The sequence below is a fragment of the Scyliorhinus torazame genome, chromosome 8, assembly GCF_047496885.1.
Source record: "Scyliorhinus torazame isolate Kashiwa2021f chromosome 8, sScyTor2.1, whole genome shotgun sequence".
In the NCBI taxonomy this organism is placed as follows: domain Eukaryota; kingdom Metazoa; phylum Chordata; class Chondrichthyes; order Carcharhiniformes; family Scyliorhinidae; genus Scyliorhinus; species Scyliorhinus torazame.
The window spans coordinates 14,263,581-14,283,135 of NC_092714.1; the positions used below are offsets into that span (position 1 = coordinate 14,263,581).

Here is a 19,555-nt window from a genome sequence, read left to right on the forward strand (position 1 = left end):
GATAATTTGAGACAAAATTATCAATTAAAAAAATTAATTAATTAACTAACCAAAGCCAGCATGGATTTGTTAAAGGCACACCATTTGTTAAAGACAAACCATTTTTAAATAACTTGGCGGAAGGGTGGAGAGCTAGACTGGGATTTGAGGTGATTGGCAGAAGAAATAATCGCAACATGAGGAATTTTCAGCGAGTGGCTCGGATCTGGAATGCACTGTGTGAGGTGGAGCCACCCCATGAAACCTTTGGACGCTAAGGGGCAATTTTAAATGGCCAATCCACCTAACCTGCACATCTTTGGGAGGAAACCTGAGCTCGTGGAGGAAACCCACGCAGACATGGGGAGAATGTATAAACTCCACATAGTCACCCGAGGTCAGAATCGAGCCAGTGTGCCACCGAGCCGCCCTAACACGCTAGGTCATTTCAGAGGGCAGTTATGATCAAATCACATAGCTGTGCGTCTGGCGTCACATATAGGTCAGATTGACTAAGGATCGCAGATTTTATTCCCTAAAGGACATTAGTGAACCAGATAGACCTTTAAGACAATCCAAAGGCTTTGCAGTCTCCATGACTGGTAACCGCTTTTTATTCGAGATTTACGTAGCTGTTGTAGGATCTGAACCCATTTTTCCAGAGTATTAGTCCAGGCCTCTGGATTACTAGTCCTGTAACATAGAATTCCTACAGTGCAGAAGGAGGCTATTCGGCCCATTGAGTCTGCACTGACCCTCCGAAAGAGCACTCTACCCATGTTCACTCACCCAGCCCTATCCCCATAACCAAACCCACACATCCCTGGACATTAAGGGGCAATTTAGCATGGCCAATCCACCTAACTCGTACATCTATGGACTGTGAGGAGGAAACCGGAACACCTAGAGGAAACCCACGCAGACAACGGGAGAATGTGCAAACTCCACACCGACAGTAACCCAAGGCTGTAATTGAACCCGGGTCCCTGGCACTGAGGCAGCAGTGCTAACCACTGTGCCACCTTATGTCATCGTACTTTTGTCTAGCTAAGAAACTATGTAAGTTTAATTTAACTTAAAACTAGGACTTGAAGTTTTTTTTAAAAGCACTTTACTGTAGTAATGGCAATTTATTTTTCCTTATTGCCCAGCATCAACAGACACTACTGAACCAACTGAGGGAGGTCACTGGTACCAATGACATCCAGTTACTACAACAGGCTTTACAGGTACTGTACAGTTTGCAATAGAAGGACCTCTTTGTTCAGCTCAACTATATTGCCACTTATTGAGCATCAGTGTTCGTGTATCAGCGCACCTTATTTGTTCTCAGAATGTAGCTTCTGCTGACATGGTGGCAATTTATTGCTCATCCTCCACATGCCCTGGGATGTTAGTGGTTGTCCTTCTCTGTGAACCATTGCATTTTTTATGATGATGGTGCTCCCATAATGATTTAGGTGGGAGATGCTGCGATTCTGCCCCCGGGATGGTGGGACACTTTTGAAGGTTGATCAAAATATGGTCTTCTATTGGCAGTAAATCACTGTTGCAACGCACTGGGTTTTCCATTATTCTTTCACAGGTTTTTATTGCCCATTCCCAATTGCCCATGAGAAAGTGGTGGTGAATTGCTGTCCATGAAGTGTAGGTATACCACAGTGCTGGTAGAGAGGCAATTCGACAATGAAGGCACGGCAATAGTTGGCGAATTCATCATCCACTTTGAGGCAGAAATTCTATGCCTGGCTGATTATTTGGAAAATGGTAAACCGGAGGCTAGTGGATAAACAAAATATTGCAGATGCGGGAACTCTGAAGCAGAAACTGATGGAAATACTCAGTATATCAGGCAAGCATCTGTGGAGAGAGAAACTGAGTTTTAGGTTGGTGACCTTCCGTGAAATTATCTAAAATAACAACCGCTCTGTCCTTGTCAGTTGGTTTAATTACAATGTAAGCGTTGGACCTGAGAGAATGGAGTGCGGTATGTTCTATAGATAGGTTAGTGAGTGGGAGGAGCAGAGAAATTAAGATGACCAATATGATGGTTTCCAAACCATCGCCCTCTGCAGACCCTGCCAGACCTGAGTATTTCCAGCATTTTGTTTTATTTAAGATGTCCGATGGATTGGTAATAGACTGGTAATCCCTCCCTGAATTGGCATCTTCATACTTTATGCAGGCACCTAAAGGATACGGCTGCTGTCCTCCCTCTGTCTGTAGCAAAGTCATAGAATATTTACAGCATGGAAAGAGGGAGGCCCACCGTGTACGCCCACCTATCTACTCATCCTATTTTCCAGCGCTTGGCCTGTAGTCTTGTATGCTGTGGCATTTAAAGTGGTCATCTAAATGCTACTTGAATGTTGTGAGGATTCTTGCCTCTACCACCCTTTCAGGCAGTGAGTTCCAGATTCCCACACCCCCGAGTGAAAAAGTTTTTCCTCGTGGCCCCTCTAAATCTCCTGCCTCTTACCTTCAATCTATGCACTCTGGCTATTGACCCCTCTAAGGGGAAAAGTGCCTGTGATGACTCTTTCAATGAGCTGTTCAGTTAATCCAACTCTGCTGCTCTTACCCCATAACCGTGCAAACGTTTCCTTCCCCAATAAATATCCAATTCCCTTTTAAAAGTTACTATTGGGTTAAAAATTACTCTTGGGTTTGTTTGTAGCACTCTTAAGCTACGCATTCCAAATCGCAACAACAGCCCAGCTAAGTATCAACTGGAGAGGCTATCACATGCGAATCCAATCCTTAGCCAGCAGAAACACAAACTTTTTAATAGGTGTGATCGGGACTTGGGCGGGGGCGGGCGGGGGACGACGACACCTGGACTGGCTTATTTATTTCCTCGCCAAGTCCAGGATGCTGCACTCAATTGCAGTCCTCCAATTGACGCCCTGATTAAATCCATGCAGGCCAGGAATCAACACTGGGAACTCCTGGGTGATCAATTCATCACTTTAACTGTATCACAGGGGCCACATGGTCCTATTGCTTGAAAGAGCAGTGGAAGTAAATTCCGCCAAACATTCAAAAGGGAAAAATTTGCAGGACTGTGGAAAGAGAAGGGGAGTGAGACGAGCTGGATTGTTCTTTGAAAGGGCCGGCAGGGACATGACCTCACTCTGTTTTCTCTTATTCTGTGTGCTCTCACATAAGGGAAAGCTATTTGAATGAGCCACTTGAATTAAGTGTCTAGTCCAAGTTATCTCGTATCCCAGAGTGAATCAATGCCTTTAAGAATACAGGAGAAAATTAGTGAAACATTGTGTAAAATAAATTGAATGATTGAATGTAATTTATGTTACGGTCTTGGGGCAGAGGGCATCATTGGCAAGGCCAGCATTTATAGCCAATCTCAGGTTGTCCTGAAATGGTGATGGGCCAACAGAGCATCTTGCTAGGCAACTTCAGAGGCCAGTTAAGAGATAACCAAAGTAATATGGGCCAGGAGGCACAAACAGGTCTGACTGGGAAAAGGCTACGTTCTTTTCTATGTTCTAATGAGTGGTCTGACAGGCTTAAAAGTAGACAGTTCTCCAGGGCCAGATAAAATGTATCCTAGGCTGTTGAGTGAGGCATGGGAGGAAAAAGCAGGAAAGCTGGTAATAATTTTCAATTCCTCTCTGGCTACAGGAGAGGTGCTGGAGGATAGCCAATGTGGTACCATTATTCAGGAAGGGAGGAAGGGATAAACCAGGAACTATCAAAAGCAATTCTGAGAGACATAATTAACCTGTATTTGGGGAGGCAGGGATTAATCAAGAAGAGTCAGCATGGTTTTGGTAAGGGGAGGTGATGTCTGACCAACTTGATTGAATTTTTCGAAGAGGTGACCGGTGTGTAGATGAGGATAATTCATTTGACGTAGTCTACTTGGACTTCAGCAAGGCTTTTGATAATGTCCCACATGGGAGACTGATCGCAGGTAAGAACCCATGGGATCCAAGGAAATTTGGCAAATTGGTCCAAAATTGGCTGAGTGACAGGAAGCAGAGGGTGATGGTCAAGACGTGTTCTTCTGTGTCCTGTGGGGTCCCACCACGATCAGTGTTGGGACCCTTGCTGTTTGTGGTTTATATAAATGATTTAGATATGAATGTAGGTGGGTTGATCAGTAAATTTGCGGATTACACAAAAATTGGTGGGATGGTAAATAGTGAAGAGGGTAGCCTTCGATTACAGGAGGAAGTAGACTGGCTGGCCAGATGGGCTGATTAGTGGCAAATGAAATTCAATCCAGATAAATGTGATGTGATACACTTGGGTAGGACAAACCAGACAAGAGAATACGTGGTAAATGGCAGGACCCTGGGAAGCACCGAGGATCAGAGGGACCTTGGTGTGCATATACTCTGGTCCCTTAAGGTAGCCGAGTAGGTGGATACAGTGGTTAAGAAGGCATATGGATTACTTGCCTTTAAGAGCAGGGAGATTATGCTGGAACTGTATAAAATGTTGGTCAGGCCACAGTTAGTGTATTGTGTCCACCTCTGGAATCCAGATTATAGGAGTGATGATAGCACTGGAAAGGCTGCAGTGGAGATTTACCAGGTTGTTGCCTGGACTGGAGAGTTCTTGTTATGAAGAGTGGTTGGATAGACTTGGATTGTTTTCCTTGGAGCAGAGGAGATTGAGGGGAGACATAATTGAAATGTATAAAATTATGAGGGGCATAGATAGAATAGACAGGAAGAAACCTTTCCCCTTGGAGGAGGGATCCATGACCAGGGGGGGATAGATTTAAGGTAAGAGGCAGGAGGTTTAGATGGGATGTGAGGAAAAACCTTTTTACCCAGAGTGTGGTGGGAGTTTGGAATTCGCTGCCTGAATGGATGGTGGAGGCAGAGACCCTCATAACATTAAGTAGTATTTGGATTTGCACTTGCAATCCCAAGGCATGTAAGGCCAAGTGCTGGAAAATGAGATTAGAATAGTTGGGAAGTTGTTTCTGACCGTAGACGCGATGGGCCAAAGGGACCTTTCTGTGTGGTGTGACTGTATGACTCTATTTCCTTCCTGAAGAAGCCAGTTGGGTTTTTAATAACAATCTGACGTATACAAAATCATTTTGGCCGAAAGCAGATTTTCTGTTTCCAGTTTTAAAAAAAAACTTGAGTTCAAATTCAAGCTGCCAAGTGGGGTTTGATCTCATTCCCTGGATTATTTGTCTAGTTCTCTGGATTTTGAGATCCATCAATGTTGCCAGTGCTTGGAAAATTGCAGCTATGTGGAAAGATAGGCTAGGGGTGTTTTCCTTCGAGGAGTCTGAGGGGTGACCTAATGGAGGTGTACAAATTATACCAGAAAGGTCTGAGGTAGGGTTTACAGGGAAGATCTGTTTCTCCAAGCGGAGGCATCAATTACCAGGGGACATAGACTCAAGGTGATTTGTCGAAGGATTCGAAGGGTGATGAAGGAAAACGTTTTCATCCCGAGGGTGCTGGGCATCTGGAGCTCACTGTCTGAAGTTGTGGTTGAGGCTGAAATGCTCAACTTGTTTGAAAGGTGCCCGGATCTGCACCTGAAGTGCTATAACCTGCAAAGCAATGGCCCAGGTGCTGGAAAGTGGGATTAGAATGAGTGGTGAGCTTTGTTCTCCTCTTGTTGGCCACCACGGACATGATGGGCTGAATGGTCTCTTTCTGTGTCATATCTCTTCTATGGTAACACTATTGCACCCTACTTGGCATTTTGTGATAAGAGACACTTCAGATCATTGTAATTGTGTGAAAAATGAAACAAACCTGTTCAACTCAATGATAGCATGATCTATTGTGAATTGCTCAGATAAACGTCTTGCATCATAGCTGTACTGTGTCGCTTTAGTGAAGGCAAAGTCCTGATTGGCTGAAATAGTTGATCTGTTGAATTGAAATACCGATGGGCTCACCCATGCTTTCACTTGTACCAAAAAACATTCAATTCACAGGGCAGAGCGATAAAGCCACCAATCAACAGCCAGAAAACTGCAGACTGATTAAACAAATCGCCCAGTTCTCCCTCCCTCCCCAAAATGTTATTCAAGTAGCTTGCAGGCAGTTACTTGAAAAAGCACCATGCATTAATTGAAAAGATGCGTCTCAATTTAAAAAGTTAATTTATACAATAAACGGACAGATTCTTCAGTTACATGAAACGATTGGAGAATCTGTGTTGTTTCCCTGGGAGAATTAAGAGCCGAGAATTTATAGAGGTGAGCTTATCATGAAGGATTTTGACGGAGTTGATAAGGTGAAACTTTCCAATGGCAGAAGGGTCGGCAACTCGAGGATACAGATTGATGGTAATTGGCAAGAGAACAAGCGTTGAGGTAATTTTTCTTTTAACGCAGTGAGATGTTCAGATCTGGAATGAGTTGCCTGCAAGGGTGATGGAAGCAGATTCAATAATAACTTTCGAAAGGAAATTCGATAAATACTTGAAAGGGAAAGAAAATGCAGGGCCATAGGGAAAGAGGGGGTTAATTGAATAGCTCTTTTAAAGAGCTGACGTGGCATGGTGGGTTGAATGGTCTGCTGTGCTGTATCATTCTGTGATTCTCATCAAGTCGTCATACATTTATCTACTTTATCTCAGAAGCCCCATATGCAGCTCACAGAATTCGGCCATTCAATTCCACGAGTCTTTTCCGTCATTGAATGAGCTCATGGCTGATCCATATCCCAATCCATTATACCCTTCGCTAGCTCTCCAATTTTAAATGATTAATTGAGCTAGCCTCTACTGTTCTTTGTGGTAGAGAATTCCACACTTCTCCCACCCTTTGCATGAAGAAATATTTTTGATGTTCGCAACGACTCTATTGCAAAAACCTGTTTTTTGCTGATTGAGCTCCACCGCCTTTGAAAATGCACTCTAGGGGCCTTAAGCCTACGCTCTTCCAGCATAGGGCTGACTCGCTGCTCATAAGATACAGAGGATGTGACCTTGGGGACCTGGCCGCCTAAATAGGTTTTCTTCTGTACTGCTTGATTCTATGGTAACTGCAACCGCTGCTTTTGATGTCCATCCCCAATATGCTGCTCTCTTCCTTCCCCCTTACTCTGTGCAACGAACTGCAGAATAATTTTCCATCTAGGTGTGCTGGTGCCAGACATTGATTGGGCCAGCATTAATGTAGTACATGCAGTTTTGGACACCCCACGAATGAGGATATTGGAGCGATGCAAAAGGCACAGTTACTATTCACCAGCAGGACTCCAGCAATGGCAAATCATTGTTCTGGAGAAAGGCTAGAAGAATTGATGCTTTTTTGCTGTCACGGGGAAGGTTAAGCAGGATTAAATCGAGTTTCTCAGTCTTGGGAAGATTTGAGTGAATAACCCGTGTGAGATTGGTTTCACTCATTGAGAAATCGACAAGAAGCATGAATTCTGAATGATCTGGTAGAGAGTGGAGGGATAGAGCTGAAGAATTTTTTTTAGAGGTCCTTTATTAGAACAGCTAATTAGGGAAGCACAGTTGATTCGCAGCTCCAGGGTCCCTGGTTCGATTCCCAGCTTGGGTCACTATCTGTGCGGAGTCCGCACGTTCTCCCCGTGTCTGTGCGGGTTTCCTCCGGGTGCTCCGGTTTCCTCCCACAGTCCAAAGATGTGCAGGTTAGGTGGATTGGCTGTGCGAACTTGCCCTTTGTGTCCAAAGAGGTTCGGTGGGGTTACTGGGTTACGGGTATAGGTTGAAGTGTGGGTGTAAGTGGGGTGCTCTTTCCAAGGGCTGGTGCAGACTCGATGGGCTGAATGACCTCCTTCTGCACTGAATCCCATGATAACACTGCTTTGCTACAATTGTATATTGAGGTTGTGACTGTAAAGGCTTTTGAAAGGGAACTGGACATGAATTTGAAAAAGACTAGAAAAAAACTGCATGGAAATTGCATTAGAATAGATGATTCCTTGAAGAGCGAGTGTACACAAATGTGATGGGCTGAACAGATTCCTGCACTGTGATTTTTATGAGTCTGCTTCTAGCTCCGACACAGGTTGTCATTTGTTTCCCTCCTCACAATTTAAAAAAGGAAAGTGAGTTATTGCAAAGTTATGATGTTGTATTTCAACATCACTGAAATTAATGCCAATATTCTGGTGTGGGCTACGAAGCATTGTAATAGGAGTAATGGCTGTCTGCCAAGGACCAGTCAGTAGATTTGGTTGTATACAGAATATCATATTCAGCTACGGATGGGTTACATACCAATAAAAGGTCACAGCATTTTAGATGAGCATTTAGTTGCTAAGACACTGATCACTCCAGCAGTGTTATAACAAGGTTTGTTTAGCATGTTAGTGCCAATATGCCAGCTGAAAAACCTTTTATCAAATCCACTTTAATGTACAAATGAATCCTTGTGCAATACTCTTAATTTATTCCCTCTACAATGCCCTTCAGTCAGCTATCACTGCCAGATCTTGGATTTATATTGTGCCTTTAATGCTCACCATCACCATTGACTGAGCTGTATCCAGCAATACTTTAACACGAGAGCAACACAGTTCATGTTGTCATGGGAACTCTTGTGTTCACCCTCACTGTTGGAGTAATCGGATCGGACTTCGATTTCTCAGAATCGTAGAATGATACAGCACTGAAGAAGACCATTAGTCATCATGCCGTTGCCAGCTTTTTGATAGAACTTATTCAGTTAGTCCCACTCCGCTTTTCTTTCTCCACTACCCTGTCTTTCTTTTTTCTTTCAAGTATTGAACCATTAGGAAAGCCTGTGTTTGTGAAAGGCACTATAAATGCAAGTCTGTCTGTCTTTTGACAGATACTAATGAATATGCTTCTACCACCTTTTCAGGTAGAGCATTCCAGATCACCGCAACTCATTTTGTAGCAGAAGTCTTTCCTCATATTGCCTATGGTTCTTTTAGCATCTTCGTCAAATATGACAGATCCTCTAAGTGCAGCATTCCCTCTGTACGACATTGAGTTGCTAGCCAAGATCATGTTTGCTCCAGTCCTGGTGTGGGACTTGAACCTGCAACTTTCCTGATCCAGATGTGAGTGCCTCTGAGTCAACCAACCTGCCCCGTGAAGCCTATCTTTTAGACATGTAAAAGAGGAGAGTAATATCTTGCATTGCACCTTGTAAGTCACGAACAGCATGAAATTGGCAGAGATTTATCCATTTCCATGTACGGGAAAGAAAGATGAAGAGAAGCAAAATCTACGGTGTATTGCGAGCTGGATATGTGCTGGTAAAATGTTCAAGCTTGAGTGGCAAAATGTAACTGTGAGTTGCGTCCCTTTGAATTACATTTTCTTGACCATAATTATTATTCATGATCTTATTCATTCTTGGGCTCTGGGCATCACTGGCAAGGCATCAATAATTGGTCATCCCTAGTTATCCCGAGAAGGTGGTGGTGGACCTGCAAGAGCCGCTGTAGTCCATGTTGCTTTTAACCTTGGTTGCAACTTGCTAGATTACTTCAGAGAAGAGGTCAGCCACGTTAATTTGGAAGTTGAGGCCATATAGGCCACACAGCAGATTCACTTCTCTGATGAGTGAAGCATTTGGATTTTTACAAAAATCGGTCAGCTTCATGGTCACTTTTGCTAATACCAACTTATTATTTCTAGATTTTCTTACACGTGCAAATGATTTGTGCTAATTTAAAAAAACGGTAACTTATGGCCAAGCCTTTGATTTTATTTGTAAGAACACAATGTAGTTAGGAGTTTGTTACAAGGAAATAGCACCTTTTGAGTTCCGGTATGGACTCTGTTCATGGGGAATAGCAGTGTCAGTTGTATTTATCGAATACCTTCAATGTAGAAATTGTCTCAGTTGGCTTCCTAAAGGTCTAATAGCAAAAAATATTAACACTGGGATGCTGTGTCAAAGAAGGAGCTTATTGGGCAGGCGGAACAAAAGTTTGATCAGAAAGGCTGCCTTTAAGAAAGTCAAAGGGGAAGGTAGAAAGCAGAGGAGTTTAGGGAATTCGAGCATGAGATGGCTTCTCGTGATGAGGTGAAGGTAAACGGCTCAGTTTAAAGGACTGGCACATTTGGGGACGGGTGGTGCTGGAGTGAGGGGTGTGGGGGCAATGTTACAGGGATGTAAGTAGGCGGTTTCTGACAGACCTTTCTGGGGATAGAACCTCAACACAAATGAGACCTAAAGTTGCAAAGTGAATGAGCCAAAAATAATGGCTGGGGTCAGTGATGGAACAGTGATGGCAATGGTCTAGGGAAGGTGTGGATGAAAGCAGAAGGTGATTACTTTTGGTTTTGGTTTGGTTAAGTAGTCTTTCAGCCGCAAGATAGTCGATATTGATGGATGGTTTGAGCTGGTTACCCCGTTTCTGCAGATGATTTTGTCCAGAAGCAGCATGTAGATTGTAAAAATGGGGTGACCATGGTACAGGTGCTGCTCCCTATGGCATTTGTTCCAGCCTCCGTACTCTTGTTTGTCTGGTGCCCATTCCAGCCTGTCTCCCTCAATGGACTCGCTTTGGCAGTGGCTAGCCTGAGTTGTTTTTCAAAGTCCACAGCTTTGTCTACTGTTAACTTGCTGCTCATGCTTTTTGTAGGCGAGTAATGGGGATCTTGCAGAAGCTGTTTCTTTCCTGACGGAGAAGAATGCCAAGGCACCGCAGCAGGAAGAAGCTTACTATCACACAGGACAAACCAGCAATGATCGTTACATCAGTGTGGGAAGCCAAGCTGACACAAGTAAGTGACATATGGGAGGAAGGCCTGTTATAGAGTACAAGCCACAAACAACAAAGCTGCCATAAGGATGATCAAAGAACATTTATTACCTCCTGATTGTGTAGTGTTTCCAAGCTTTCTGATGCTTCTCCTTTGCACTAACGCCAGTACAGATGGCTGGTTGTTTCAGGATTTGCCCTATTTGATTTCCGCTGTCTTGCACAATTATGTGCGCAAACCTTTGACGGTGACAATAAAGATAACGATGTGCGGCTTGAACCCTCATTTAACATCTTTGTTCGATATTTTCAGTTGTAAATTTGAAATCTGACATTGGCCACTTTGGTAGACAAGGCTGTCAGCCTAAAGGTTAAACCAGGAAATGAAGTTAAGGAATACTTGGACATGGAAAGGGGAGTAGTAGGAGTTTGGAATTCTCTTTGGTGAAAGGCAATTGATGGCAGGTGAATTGACTCTTGAACCTGAGATTAATAGATTTTTGATAACTTAAGATATTACGGGACATTGGGCAAAGGTGGGCATATAGAGTTTGAGTTGATTTGTGAAAAAGGCTCGGAGTTGAACGGTCTGCTCCTCTTCCTATTTTCCTGTATTTCCTTGGGTTTGCAGATAAAAAATAAATTTACAGTAAATGTCCGGCTCCACAGCTCTAATTGAATGGAGTCTTTTCAACAGCTTGAATGACTTGTAATGTACGTCCCCGACAGCGTTTACAATATTTAGATCTAACCTAGATATTTTCCTTGGCTTAATTTGATTGGTCTCTCCTGTGAATGCCCACGTCTTTTATGTCAAGAGCTTGCCTTCTCATTGCAATATCCAGACGCACAAGTCTGTGACCCGGGCAGCATGAGCTGTAAACTTTGAAATACCTTGGGTGTGCGATACTGCAATCATTCACATGTGACTCGAGTGTATTGTTATGGGCGAGGCTTTTCAGAACCCCAAAATGTATAATGGAGTTCAACCAACCTCTCCCTTTAATGGATTTGTTGCTTTTCCGAGCACACGGCTTTTTCCCTAGGTGTGGGATTACAATTATGGATACGTGGATTTTTAAACACAAAACTCTGTTTATTCCATGAACTCAACTTCACATCTTAAATAAACATTGGATCTCTTAACACCCCTTACTTCAAAGAAAACTCAGAAAATATTGCAACAGTAAATACTTCCTTAAAATGTTCCTTCAAACTTCCAAGAGACTTAACACCTTTAAACAGTATCACATCAGGTTAAAGGATATATATAGTTTCTGTAGAATGGCAGAGATATATCAGCTTGCTTGCCTTCAGCTCCAGCAAAACAGCCAGGCACTTTTCAAACTGAAACTAAAAACCTGCAAAATGGCTGAACTGAGCTGAGCGCCACCACTCTATGACATCACTGTTTTCTTTACGGTACATTGCTTAAACATCCAATTCTTAAAGGCACTCTCGCATGACAGTATGCTTCAGTCTTCTGAAATTGGATGAGAGCACTGCTACGGTGAGATCAACGTAAAATTACATTGTCCATTTTGAAGGTTGTCGGTGGTTGAACAGAGCGGTGTTTCCAGATTCTGAACTCCTGTAATATGCTCTGTCACAAATTAGCCTTATTAGTGGAATGAATAATTTTGTTTCCCCATTGATTATCTTTAGCGAAAATGTAATTTGACTGCAACAGTTGGTTTTGTCCCCGGCACTGTCCGGTATTTGCAGCTTGCTTTCTCGATATGACAGGCAATTGAGGGGTTGACCTGACTCCTTTGTCCAGGGATTGTAAAGTAGAGATGCCAAGTGAAAGAGTGGCTGCTCCTTCTCCTGAAAGCCAACATTGCTGTTATCAAAACTATCAGGGCTCACTCAACAAAGCGTGGATTGTGTTCAGGAAAGTCTTCAACCTCCATGTTTGATCAGAAGGCAGGCATAATCCAAAGACCGGTCTGATGGGTTTGGCTAAATGTACACCATCTTTCCAGCTCCCCAGACCTGAAAATATGTGAAACCATTGATGCTTACTTCTAACTTAGTGGTATTAATTTCAAGCCTCCCTGAACTAAGTTATGTCTTTGTGTTCTGAGAGTGTACCTTCAGCCAGTCTGGGATGTTGGATCTGCAGAAACCGGTAGCAGTAATCCATTTTAATTGTGCATATGTGCGCACGTGCATCCATCTGTTCTCTGACTAGCATGCAAAGTCCTATTGATAATTTATCATTGACACGCGCTTCATTTTTATCAGCATGCTTGCTGATCACTATTGACTCCTCATCAGTCAATGACCCAGATTTCAAATTCTCATCCTCCGTTTCCGACCGCACAGGGCATCCTGTGCCTCTCCTTATCTCTGTTAACTTCCTTATCCTACAGCCCTTGAGATTTCTGCGCTCCTCCAATTCTGATCTCTTGAGCATCGCTTCATTGTTCATGGCCTTGCCTTCAGCTGCCTAGGCCCTAAATATTGGAATTCCCTCTATAAGCCTCTCCACATCTTTACCTTTCATTTTATAACTCATTCTTCAAAACCTGCCTCAAACCAGGCTTCTGGCCTCTGGTTTCTTATCTCTTTGTGCCCATGTGTCAAATTGGTTTGATTTCTCTCCTGTGAAGCATCTTTGGACATTTTTACTATGTTAAAGGCATTATAGAAACGCTTGGTGTTACATCATAACAACAGAACCTTTCTGATGCACATCACAGTTTCGTTTTCCCAGACTTAAAGCCTGCTTCTTTGTCTTGTCTGACCCTTTGAGTCCACACAAAACATCTACCCACAGGCAAATTGGCTTTGGTCCAACATTGCTCTTTTTATTGAGTTGGCGATGTTAGAGGCAGAGGTCAAGTGGGCACTTGTTGATGAATGAAGTGTTGTGCTCCGGCCTCTGTTTCCCACATGGTACCCTGTTGAAGGAGGCCAGAATGTCTTCACTGGTACCACTCAAAGGTGCAGTAATGGCAAGACACCAATCCACATCTTGTGCAGCAACTGGACATGAAATCATTACTTTAATTCAACAATTTTGTTCATCCCATTCTTAAATATCAGTTTTTGCACCGTGATGCTTGGTTACCAACTTTACAGCATTGTGCACAAAACTTGTAATGACCCATACTGCTCCAAATCAGAGCTGCCAGTTTCTACACATTTTCCATTCTCAGAACTGGAGCTGAGGGAATTCCCTGTTTCTGTCTGCTGTCGAACTGCAACTGGAGTCAGTTCTCTGCTGCTGCTTAGTGAGTGCGCACATCAGGTACGATTGGTCTGATGCACATAAATGATTATCTTTGCCAACTGCTTTGGAAGCTTACTTGTCCATTGATGTAGATGTTTTTGGGGAAGTGAGAGGGATCATTTCCTGAAATTTCTCACCCTCTGCTCTTAACCTTTTCTCACTTGAGTGTCAATTGTTGGAATACATTGAAGGCACACAGTATGCTGGCCTTTATTGTGAGGTGGGGGGGGGGGGGGGATTGGATTAAACACGTCTTGGTCCAATTGGACAGGGTTTGGAGAGACCACATCTGGAGTACTATGTGCAGTTTTGGTCTTCACGTTTAAGAAAGGATATACTTGCATTGAAGACGGTGCAGTGAACATTCACTATATTGGTCCCTGGGCTGAGGCTGATGTCCCATGATGATAAACTGAGCAAAATAGGCTGACATTCTCTGGAGTTTGGAAAAATGAGAGGAGATCTCATCGACACCTACAGAAGACATTGTTTCCGCCGGCTGTGGAATGTAAAAACTGGGACACAATCTCAGGGTAAGGGCCAATCATTTAGGACTGCGGTGAGAGGAAATTACTCCACTCAAAGGATTGTGAATCTTTGGAATTCTCTACCCAAGAGGGTTGTGGATGCTACATCATGGGATACATTTAAGTCTGGGGTAGAGACTTTCAGTCTTTCATGGAATTAAAGGATATGGTGAGTGGGCGGGACAATGGAGTTGACGCCCAAGGTCGACCATGGAACATAGAAGATACATAGGACGTACAGTGCAGAAGGAGGCCATTCGGCCAATCGTGTCTACACCAACCCGCTTAAACCCTCACTTCCACCCTATCCCCGTAACCCAATAACCCCATCTAACCTTTTTGGTCACTAAGGGCAATTTATCATGGCCAATCCACCTAACCTTCACAAAGAACAAAGAACAAAGAAAAGCACAGCACAGGAAAAGGCCCTTCGGCCCTCCAAGCCTGCACCGACCATGCTGCCCGTCTAAACTAAAATCTTCTATACTTTCTGGGTCCGTATCCCTCTATTCTCATCCTATTCATGTATTTGTCAAGATGCCCCTTAAATGTCACTGTCGTCCCTGCTTCCACCACCATATCCGGCAGCGAGTTCCAGGCACCCACTACCCTCTGTGTGAAAAAAGTTGCCTTGCACATCTCTAAACCTTGCCCCACGCACCTTAAACCTGTGCCCCCTAGTAATTGACCCCTCTACCCTGTGGAAAAGCCGCTGACTATCCACTCTGTCTATGCCCCACATAATGTTGTAGACCCCTATCAGGTCGCCCCCTCAACCTCCTTCGTTCCAGTGAGAACAAACCGAGTTTATTCAATCGCTCCTCATAGCTTATGCCCTCCATACCAGGCAACATCCTGGTAAATCTCTTCTGCACCCTCTCTAAAGCCTCCACATCCTTCTGGTAGTGTGGCGACCAGAATTGAACACTATACTCCAAGTGTGGCCTAACTAAGGTTCTATACAGCTGCAACATGACTTGCCAATTCTTATACTCAATGCCCCGGCCAATGAAGGCAAGCATGCCGTATGCCTTCTTGACTACCTTCTCCACCTGTGTTGCCCCTTTCAGTGACCTGTGGACCTGTACACCAAGATCTCTCTGACTGTCAATATTCTAGAGGGTTCTACCATTCACTGTATAATCCCTACCTGTATTAGACTTTCCAAAATGCATCACCTCACATTTGTCCGAATTAAACTCCATCTGCCATCTCTCTGCCCAAGTCTCCAAACAATCTAAATCCTGCTGTATCCTCTGACAGTCCTCATCGTTATCCGCAATTCCACCAACCTTTGTGTCGTCCACAAACTTACTAGTCAGACTAGTTATATTTTCCTCCAAATCATTTCTATATACTACGAACATCAAAGACCACAGCACTGATCCCTGCGGAACCCCACTAGTCTCAGCCCTCGAATCCGAAAAGCACCCTTCCATAGCTACTCTCTGCCTTCTATGACCTAGCCAGTTCTGTATCCATCTTGCCAGCTCATCTGATGCCATGTGACTTCACCTTTTGTACCAGTCTGCCATGAGGGACCTTGTCAAAGACCTTACTGAAGTCCATATAGACAACATCCACTGCCCTACCTGCATCAATCATCTTTGTGACCTCTTCGAAAAACTCTATCAAGTTAGTGAGACACGACCTCCCCTTCACAAAACCATGCTGCCTCTTGCTAATACGACCCCTTGCTTCCAAATGGGAGTAGATCCGGTTTCGAAGAATTCTCTCCAGTAATTTCCCTACCACTGACATAAGGCTCATCGGCCTGTAGTTCCCTGGGTTATCCTTGCTACCCTTCTTAAACAAAGGAACAACGTTGGCTATTCTCCAGTCCTCTGGGACATCACCTGAAGACCGTGAGGATTCAAAGGTTTCTGTCACGTATTTGGTCTGTGGGAGGAAACCGGAGCACCGGAGGAAACCCACACAGACACGGGAGAACGTGCAGACTCCGCACAGTGACCCAGTGGGGAATCGAACCTGGGACCCTGGCGCTGTGAAGCCACAGTGCTATCCACTTGTGCTACCGTGCTTTGACTCTTTTGAATGGCAAAGCCATTTTTGTGTGTGTTTGTCCATGTTTGTGTGCAAGCCAGGACATGATTGTCAAGAGAAGAATTTGGCAATGGCACCATTACAGGGAGTCCAAACCAGTTCACAAACACTCATTTTCCAGCAGTAGCCAATAAAGCCGGAAATGGGAAACCTGACAAATGTCCCACCTAACACGTCATGTAAGGCCAATTCTAACCCTGTTACTGCCAGCCAGGCAGCAGCTCATTCTGTACACATTAGGAATTGAAACCGGGAACTTTCCAGTCTGTATGGCTCGACAGCATTAAACTGTATCTGTATTCTTGTCTTCCACCTGCTTTTACCTCACCTGTGTCATCTAGTGTAGAAGGGGACCATTCAGCCCTTTGAGCCTGTGCCGGCTCTCTGAAACCGCAGGATAATTAGTCCAACTTTCTCCCAAAAGCTTTGCGAATTCTTCATACCTTTTGGAAGTTACTATTGAATCGGCTATCACCATCCTGCCAGGGAATCGATTCCAACTCATTCCGACTCGCTGCATTTCTGGCTTGTTTTTTGTGTCTATTGTTTCCTCCTTTTGCTGGGCCCTATAACAGAGGGTTCTGCTTCTAGCAAAACATCCCACAAGGTGTTAACTTGTTTGAGTGGAATGCAGGACTTTGCAGCTTTTCCTGTTTCTCTCATTTCAGATCTCTTGTATTTTCTTATTTCAGCTTCTGGCAACCTTGACTCTGAGAGCGATGTGTACTGCGAGTGCAGACTTGTCACTCGACTTATTGCTTAGAATATTGGTGCCAGTATTGTCAACAATTCTCATGCTGTTGTCTTTGCTGTAAGGGATATCGTTCCTGAGCTTAGTACGCTTGTTGTGTGATGCATTTAATTCATCAATTTAGGAACATAGGTTAAAGATTAGGCCATTTAGCCTCATGAGCCTTCTCTGTCGTTTAATGAGTGCAAAGCTGCTCTGATCTAACTCCACTGTTGCCCCATAATACCTTTTGGATAACAAATAATCAATAGTTTCAGCAACAACTAAGCTCAAGTCAAGGGACAACTTATATACTGCCCGGTCCTCAAACCGTAACCCCCCCCCCCAGCTGACACCTTGCTCATTGGTAAAGACGTTCCCAGGCAGAGTAAGGCAAGTTGCCGAATGATTCCTCCCACTAGGAACCTATGAAACATGACATGCTTGGCGGGATCTCAGTTGCCTCAGGCCTGGTGTTGGCAAATGGAAGCTTCTTTTTGCAGAAATGGTGATGCAATCGAATTTTGGAGAAGCACCCCAAATGATGAAACATTTAGAATGCCCTCTACTGCCAGAAGGTCTTCAGTTCTTGAGCCACAGCCAGGCAGAACAGTGGTGAGGGAAGATGCAGCAATGCTCAGAAGAATGCAACAAGAAGATGATGATGATTGAAAATGTATTATTGCTCTCTGTGAAGAGAGTCATATACTTCTATCATCCTGTATTTTGTTATGGGTCCGGGTTTACAGGACCCCAAAGTGTTTCATGGAGTTCAGTTGACCGACAACTTTTAATACATTGTGGTGTGGGAAGCACACTGCGTACTCTCCAGGTGTGATACAGCAGAAATGGACAAGTGTTTTTTAAAACAAAACATTGTTTATTCTATGAACTCAAGTTAACCCTTTTAAAACAAACATTGAATATCTTAACACCCATTACTTCAAAGATAACCCCAAAAGACTACAACATTAAATAATCCTTCAAACTGTTCCTTTAAACATCCAAAAGACTTCAAACCTTCAAAAATAGGAGCTCATTAGGTTACATTCAATATATTTATAGTCTTTGGATTGCAGAAATCAACAGACCAGCTCTGTGTTTCTTCATGCAGCTCACAGCAAAACACACAGACACTCCCAGCTGCCTTCTCAAACTGAAATTCAAAAAGCAGAAGTGAGCTCAGCTCCCCCCACACCTTCTGACATCACTTCAGTAATATGATCAGCTCCATTTCTTAAAGGTACATTGCTTAAACATCCATTTCTTAAAGGTACTCTCACATGACAATATGTAGAAATGTTTTCTAACTTCACCCCTGTAAAGGTCTGGCTTTGAATTTTGGACTGCGTCTCAGACTCGCCAATCAACAGAAATAGTTGATTCAACAGAAATCAACCTTAAACACTTAATCAAATCACCCCTTAACTGTCTAAATTTCAGGTAATATAACCCTGGTGTGTGCCATCCCTCCTGGTAACATGGCACGTGGAGTCCAGGCATCATTTTAGTAAGTCTCAGCTGCGCTTTCTCTGAGGGTGCAGTACTACAGACTGCTCACAGTACTCCAGCTGAGGTTTGACCAGGGTTTTGTACAACTTAAGCATGACTTCTATCTCTCTGTGTTCTATTCCTCTGTAAAGGCCAGCATTCCATCAGCTTTTTCCATTATTGTACCTGTTCTTGGCATTTTAATGCGCCTTAAATTGCTCCCCGTCAGTGAGCAGACCTTAACCACCAGTGTGATATATAGTGTCAAAATATTCTCTTCTGGTTTCAACCAAGGTTCCTTGCATTTAAGTGCCTGCATAGTCCAAATTCAATTTTTAAAGACCAATGTTTCTGGGATGCTTTAGTAATCAAATTCTGCAGATTCATTGCATTTTCTGTGAAAATTACAGGTCACTTGCCTTTGATTTAAAAAGAAACTGAATATTTCACCAACCAACTATTTACACTGAAATCCATGCAGTTGTGATCTTTTTACCTTTACCCACTGATCATTCAAAATACCCCCCTCTTTAAGATATAAATTTGTTCCTATTTCAAAGTTTTGTTTGTGATAATTACAGATGTTATTGACCTTACTGGGGATGACAAAGATGACCTACAGAGAGCAATCGCCCTAAGTTTAGAGGAATCCAACCGAGCGTTCCGGGAGACTGGTATAACAGACGAGGAACAAGCCATCAGCAGGTAAGGGGTCAGGAGAGGATCCAGCAAACAGGCTTTTAAAAACGAACCTCATTTCCTGAGAGATTTTACAAAGAAACATACATAGGAAATAGAAGCAGGAGACAGCCTTCGAGCCTGCTCCACCATTCATTATGATCATGGTTGATCATCAAGT

The 19,555-nt window shown here is 43.6% G+C and overlaps 1 protein-coding gene across 5 annotated transcripts in view; it reads left to right on the forward strand.

Annotated features, from left to right (window-relative positions):
• The window catches only part of usp25 (ubiquitin specific peptidase 25), a 204,646-nt gene that overhangs the window by 24,446 nt on the left and 160,645 nt on the right, over positions 1-19,555 (forward strand). For all 5 annotated transcript variants that reach the window (XM_072513112.1, XM_072513114.1, XM_072513115.1 and 2 more), the window contains exons 2-4: positions 1,131-1,208; positions 10,527-10,668; positions 19,278-19,401. In XM_072513112.1, the coding sequence (XP_072369213.1) occupies positions 1,131-1,208; positions 10,527-10,668; positions 19,278-19,401 (344 nt within the window). The remainder of the gene's footprint in view (positions 1-1,130; positions 1,209-10,526; positions 10,669-19,277; positions 19,402-19,555) is intronic.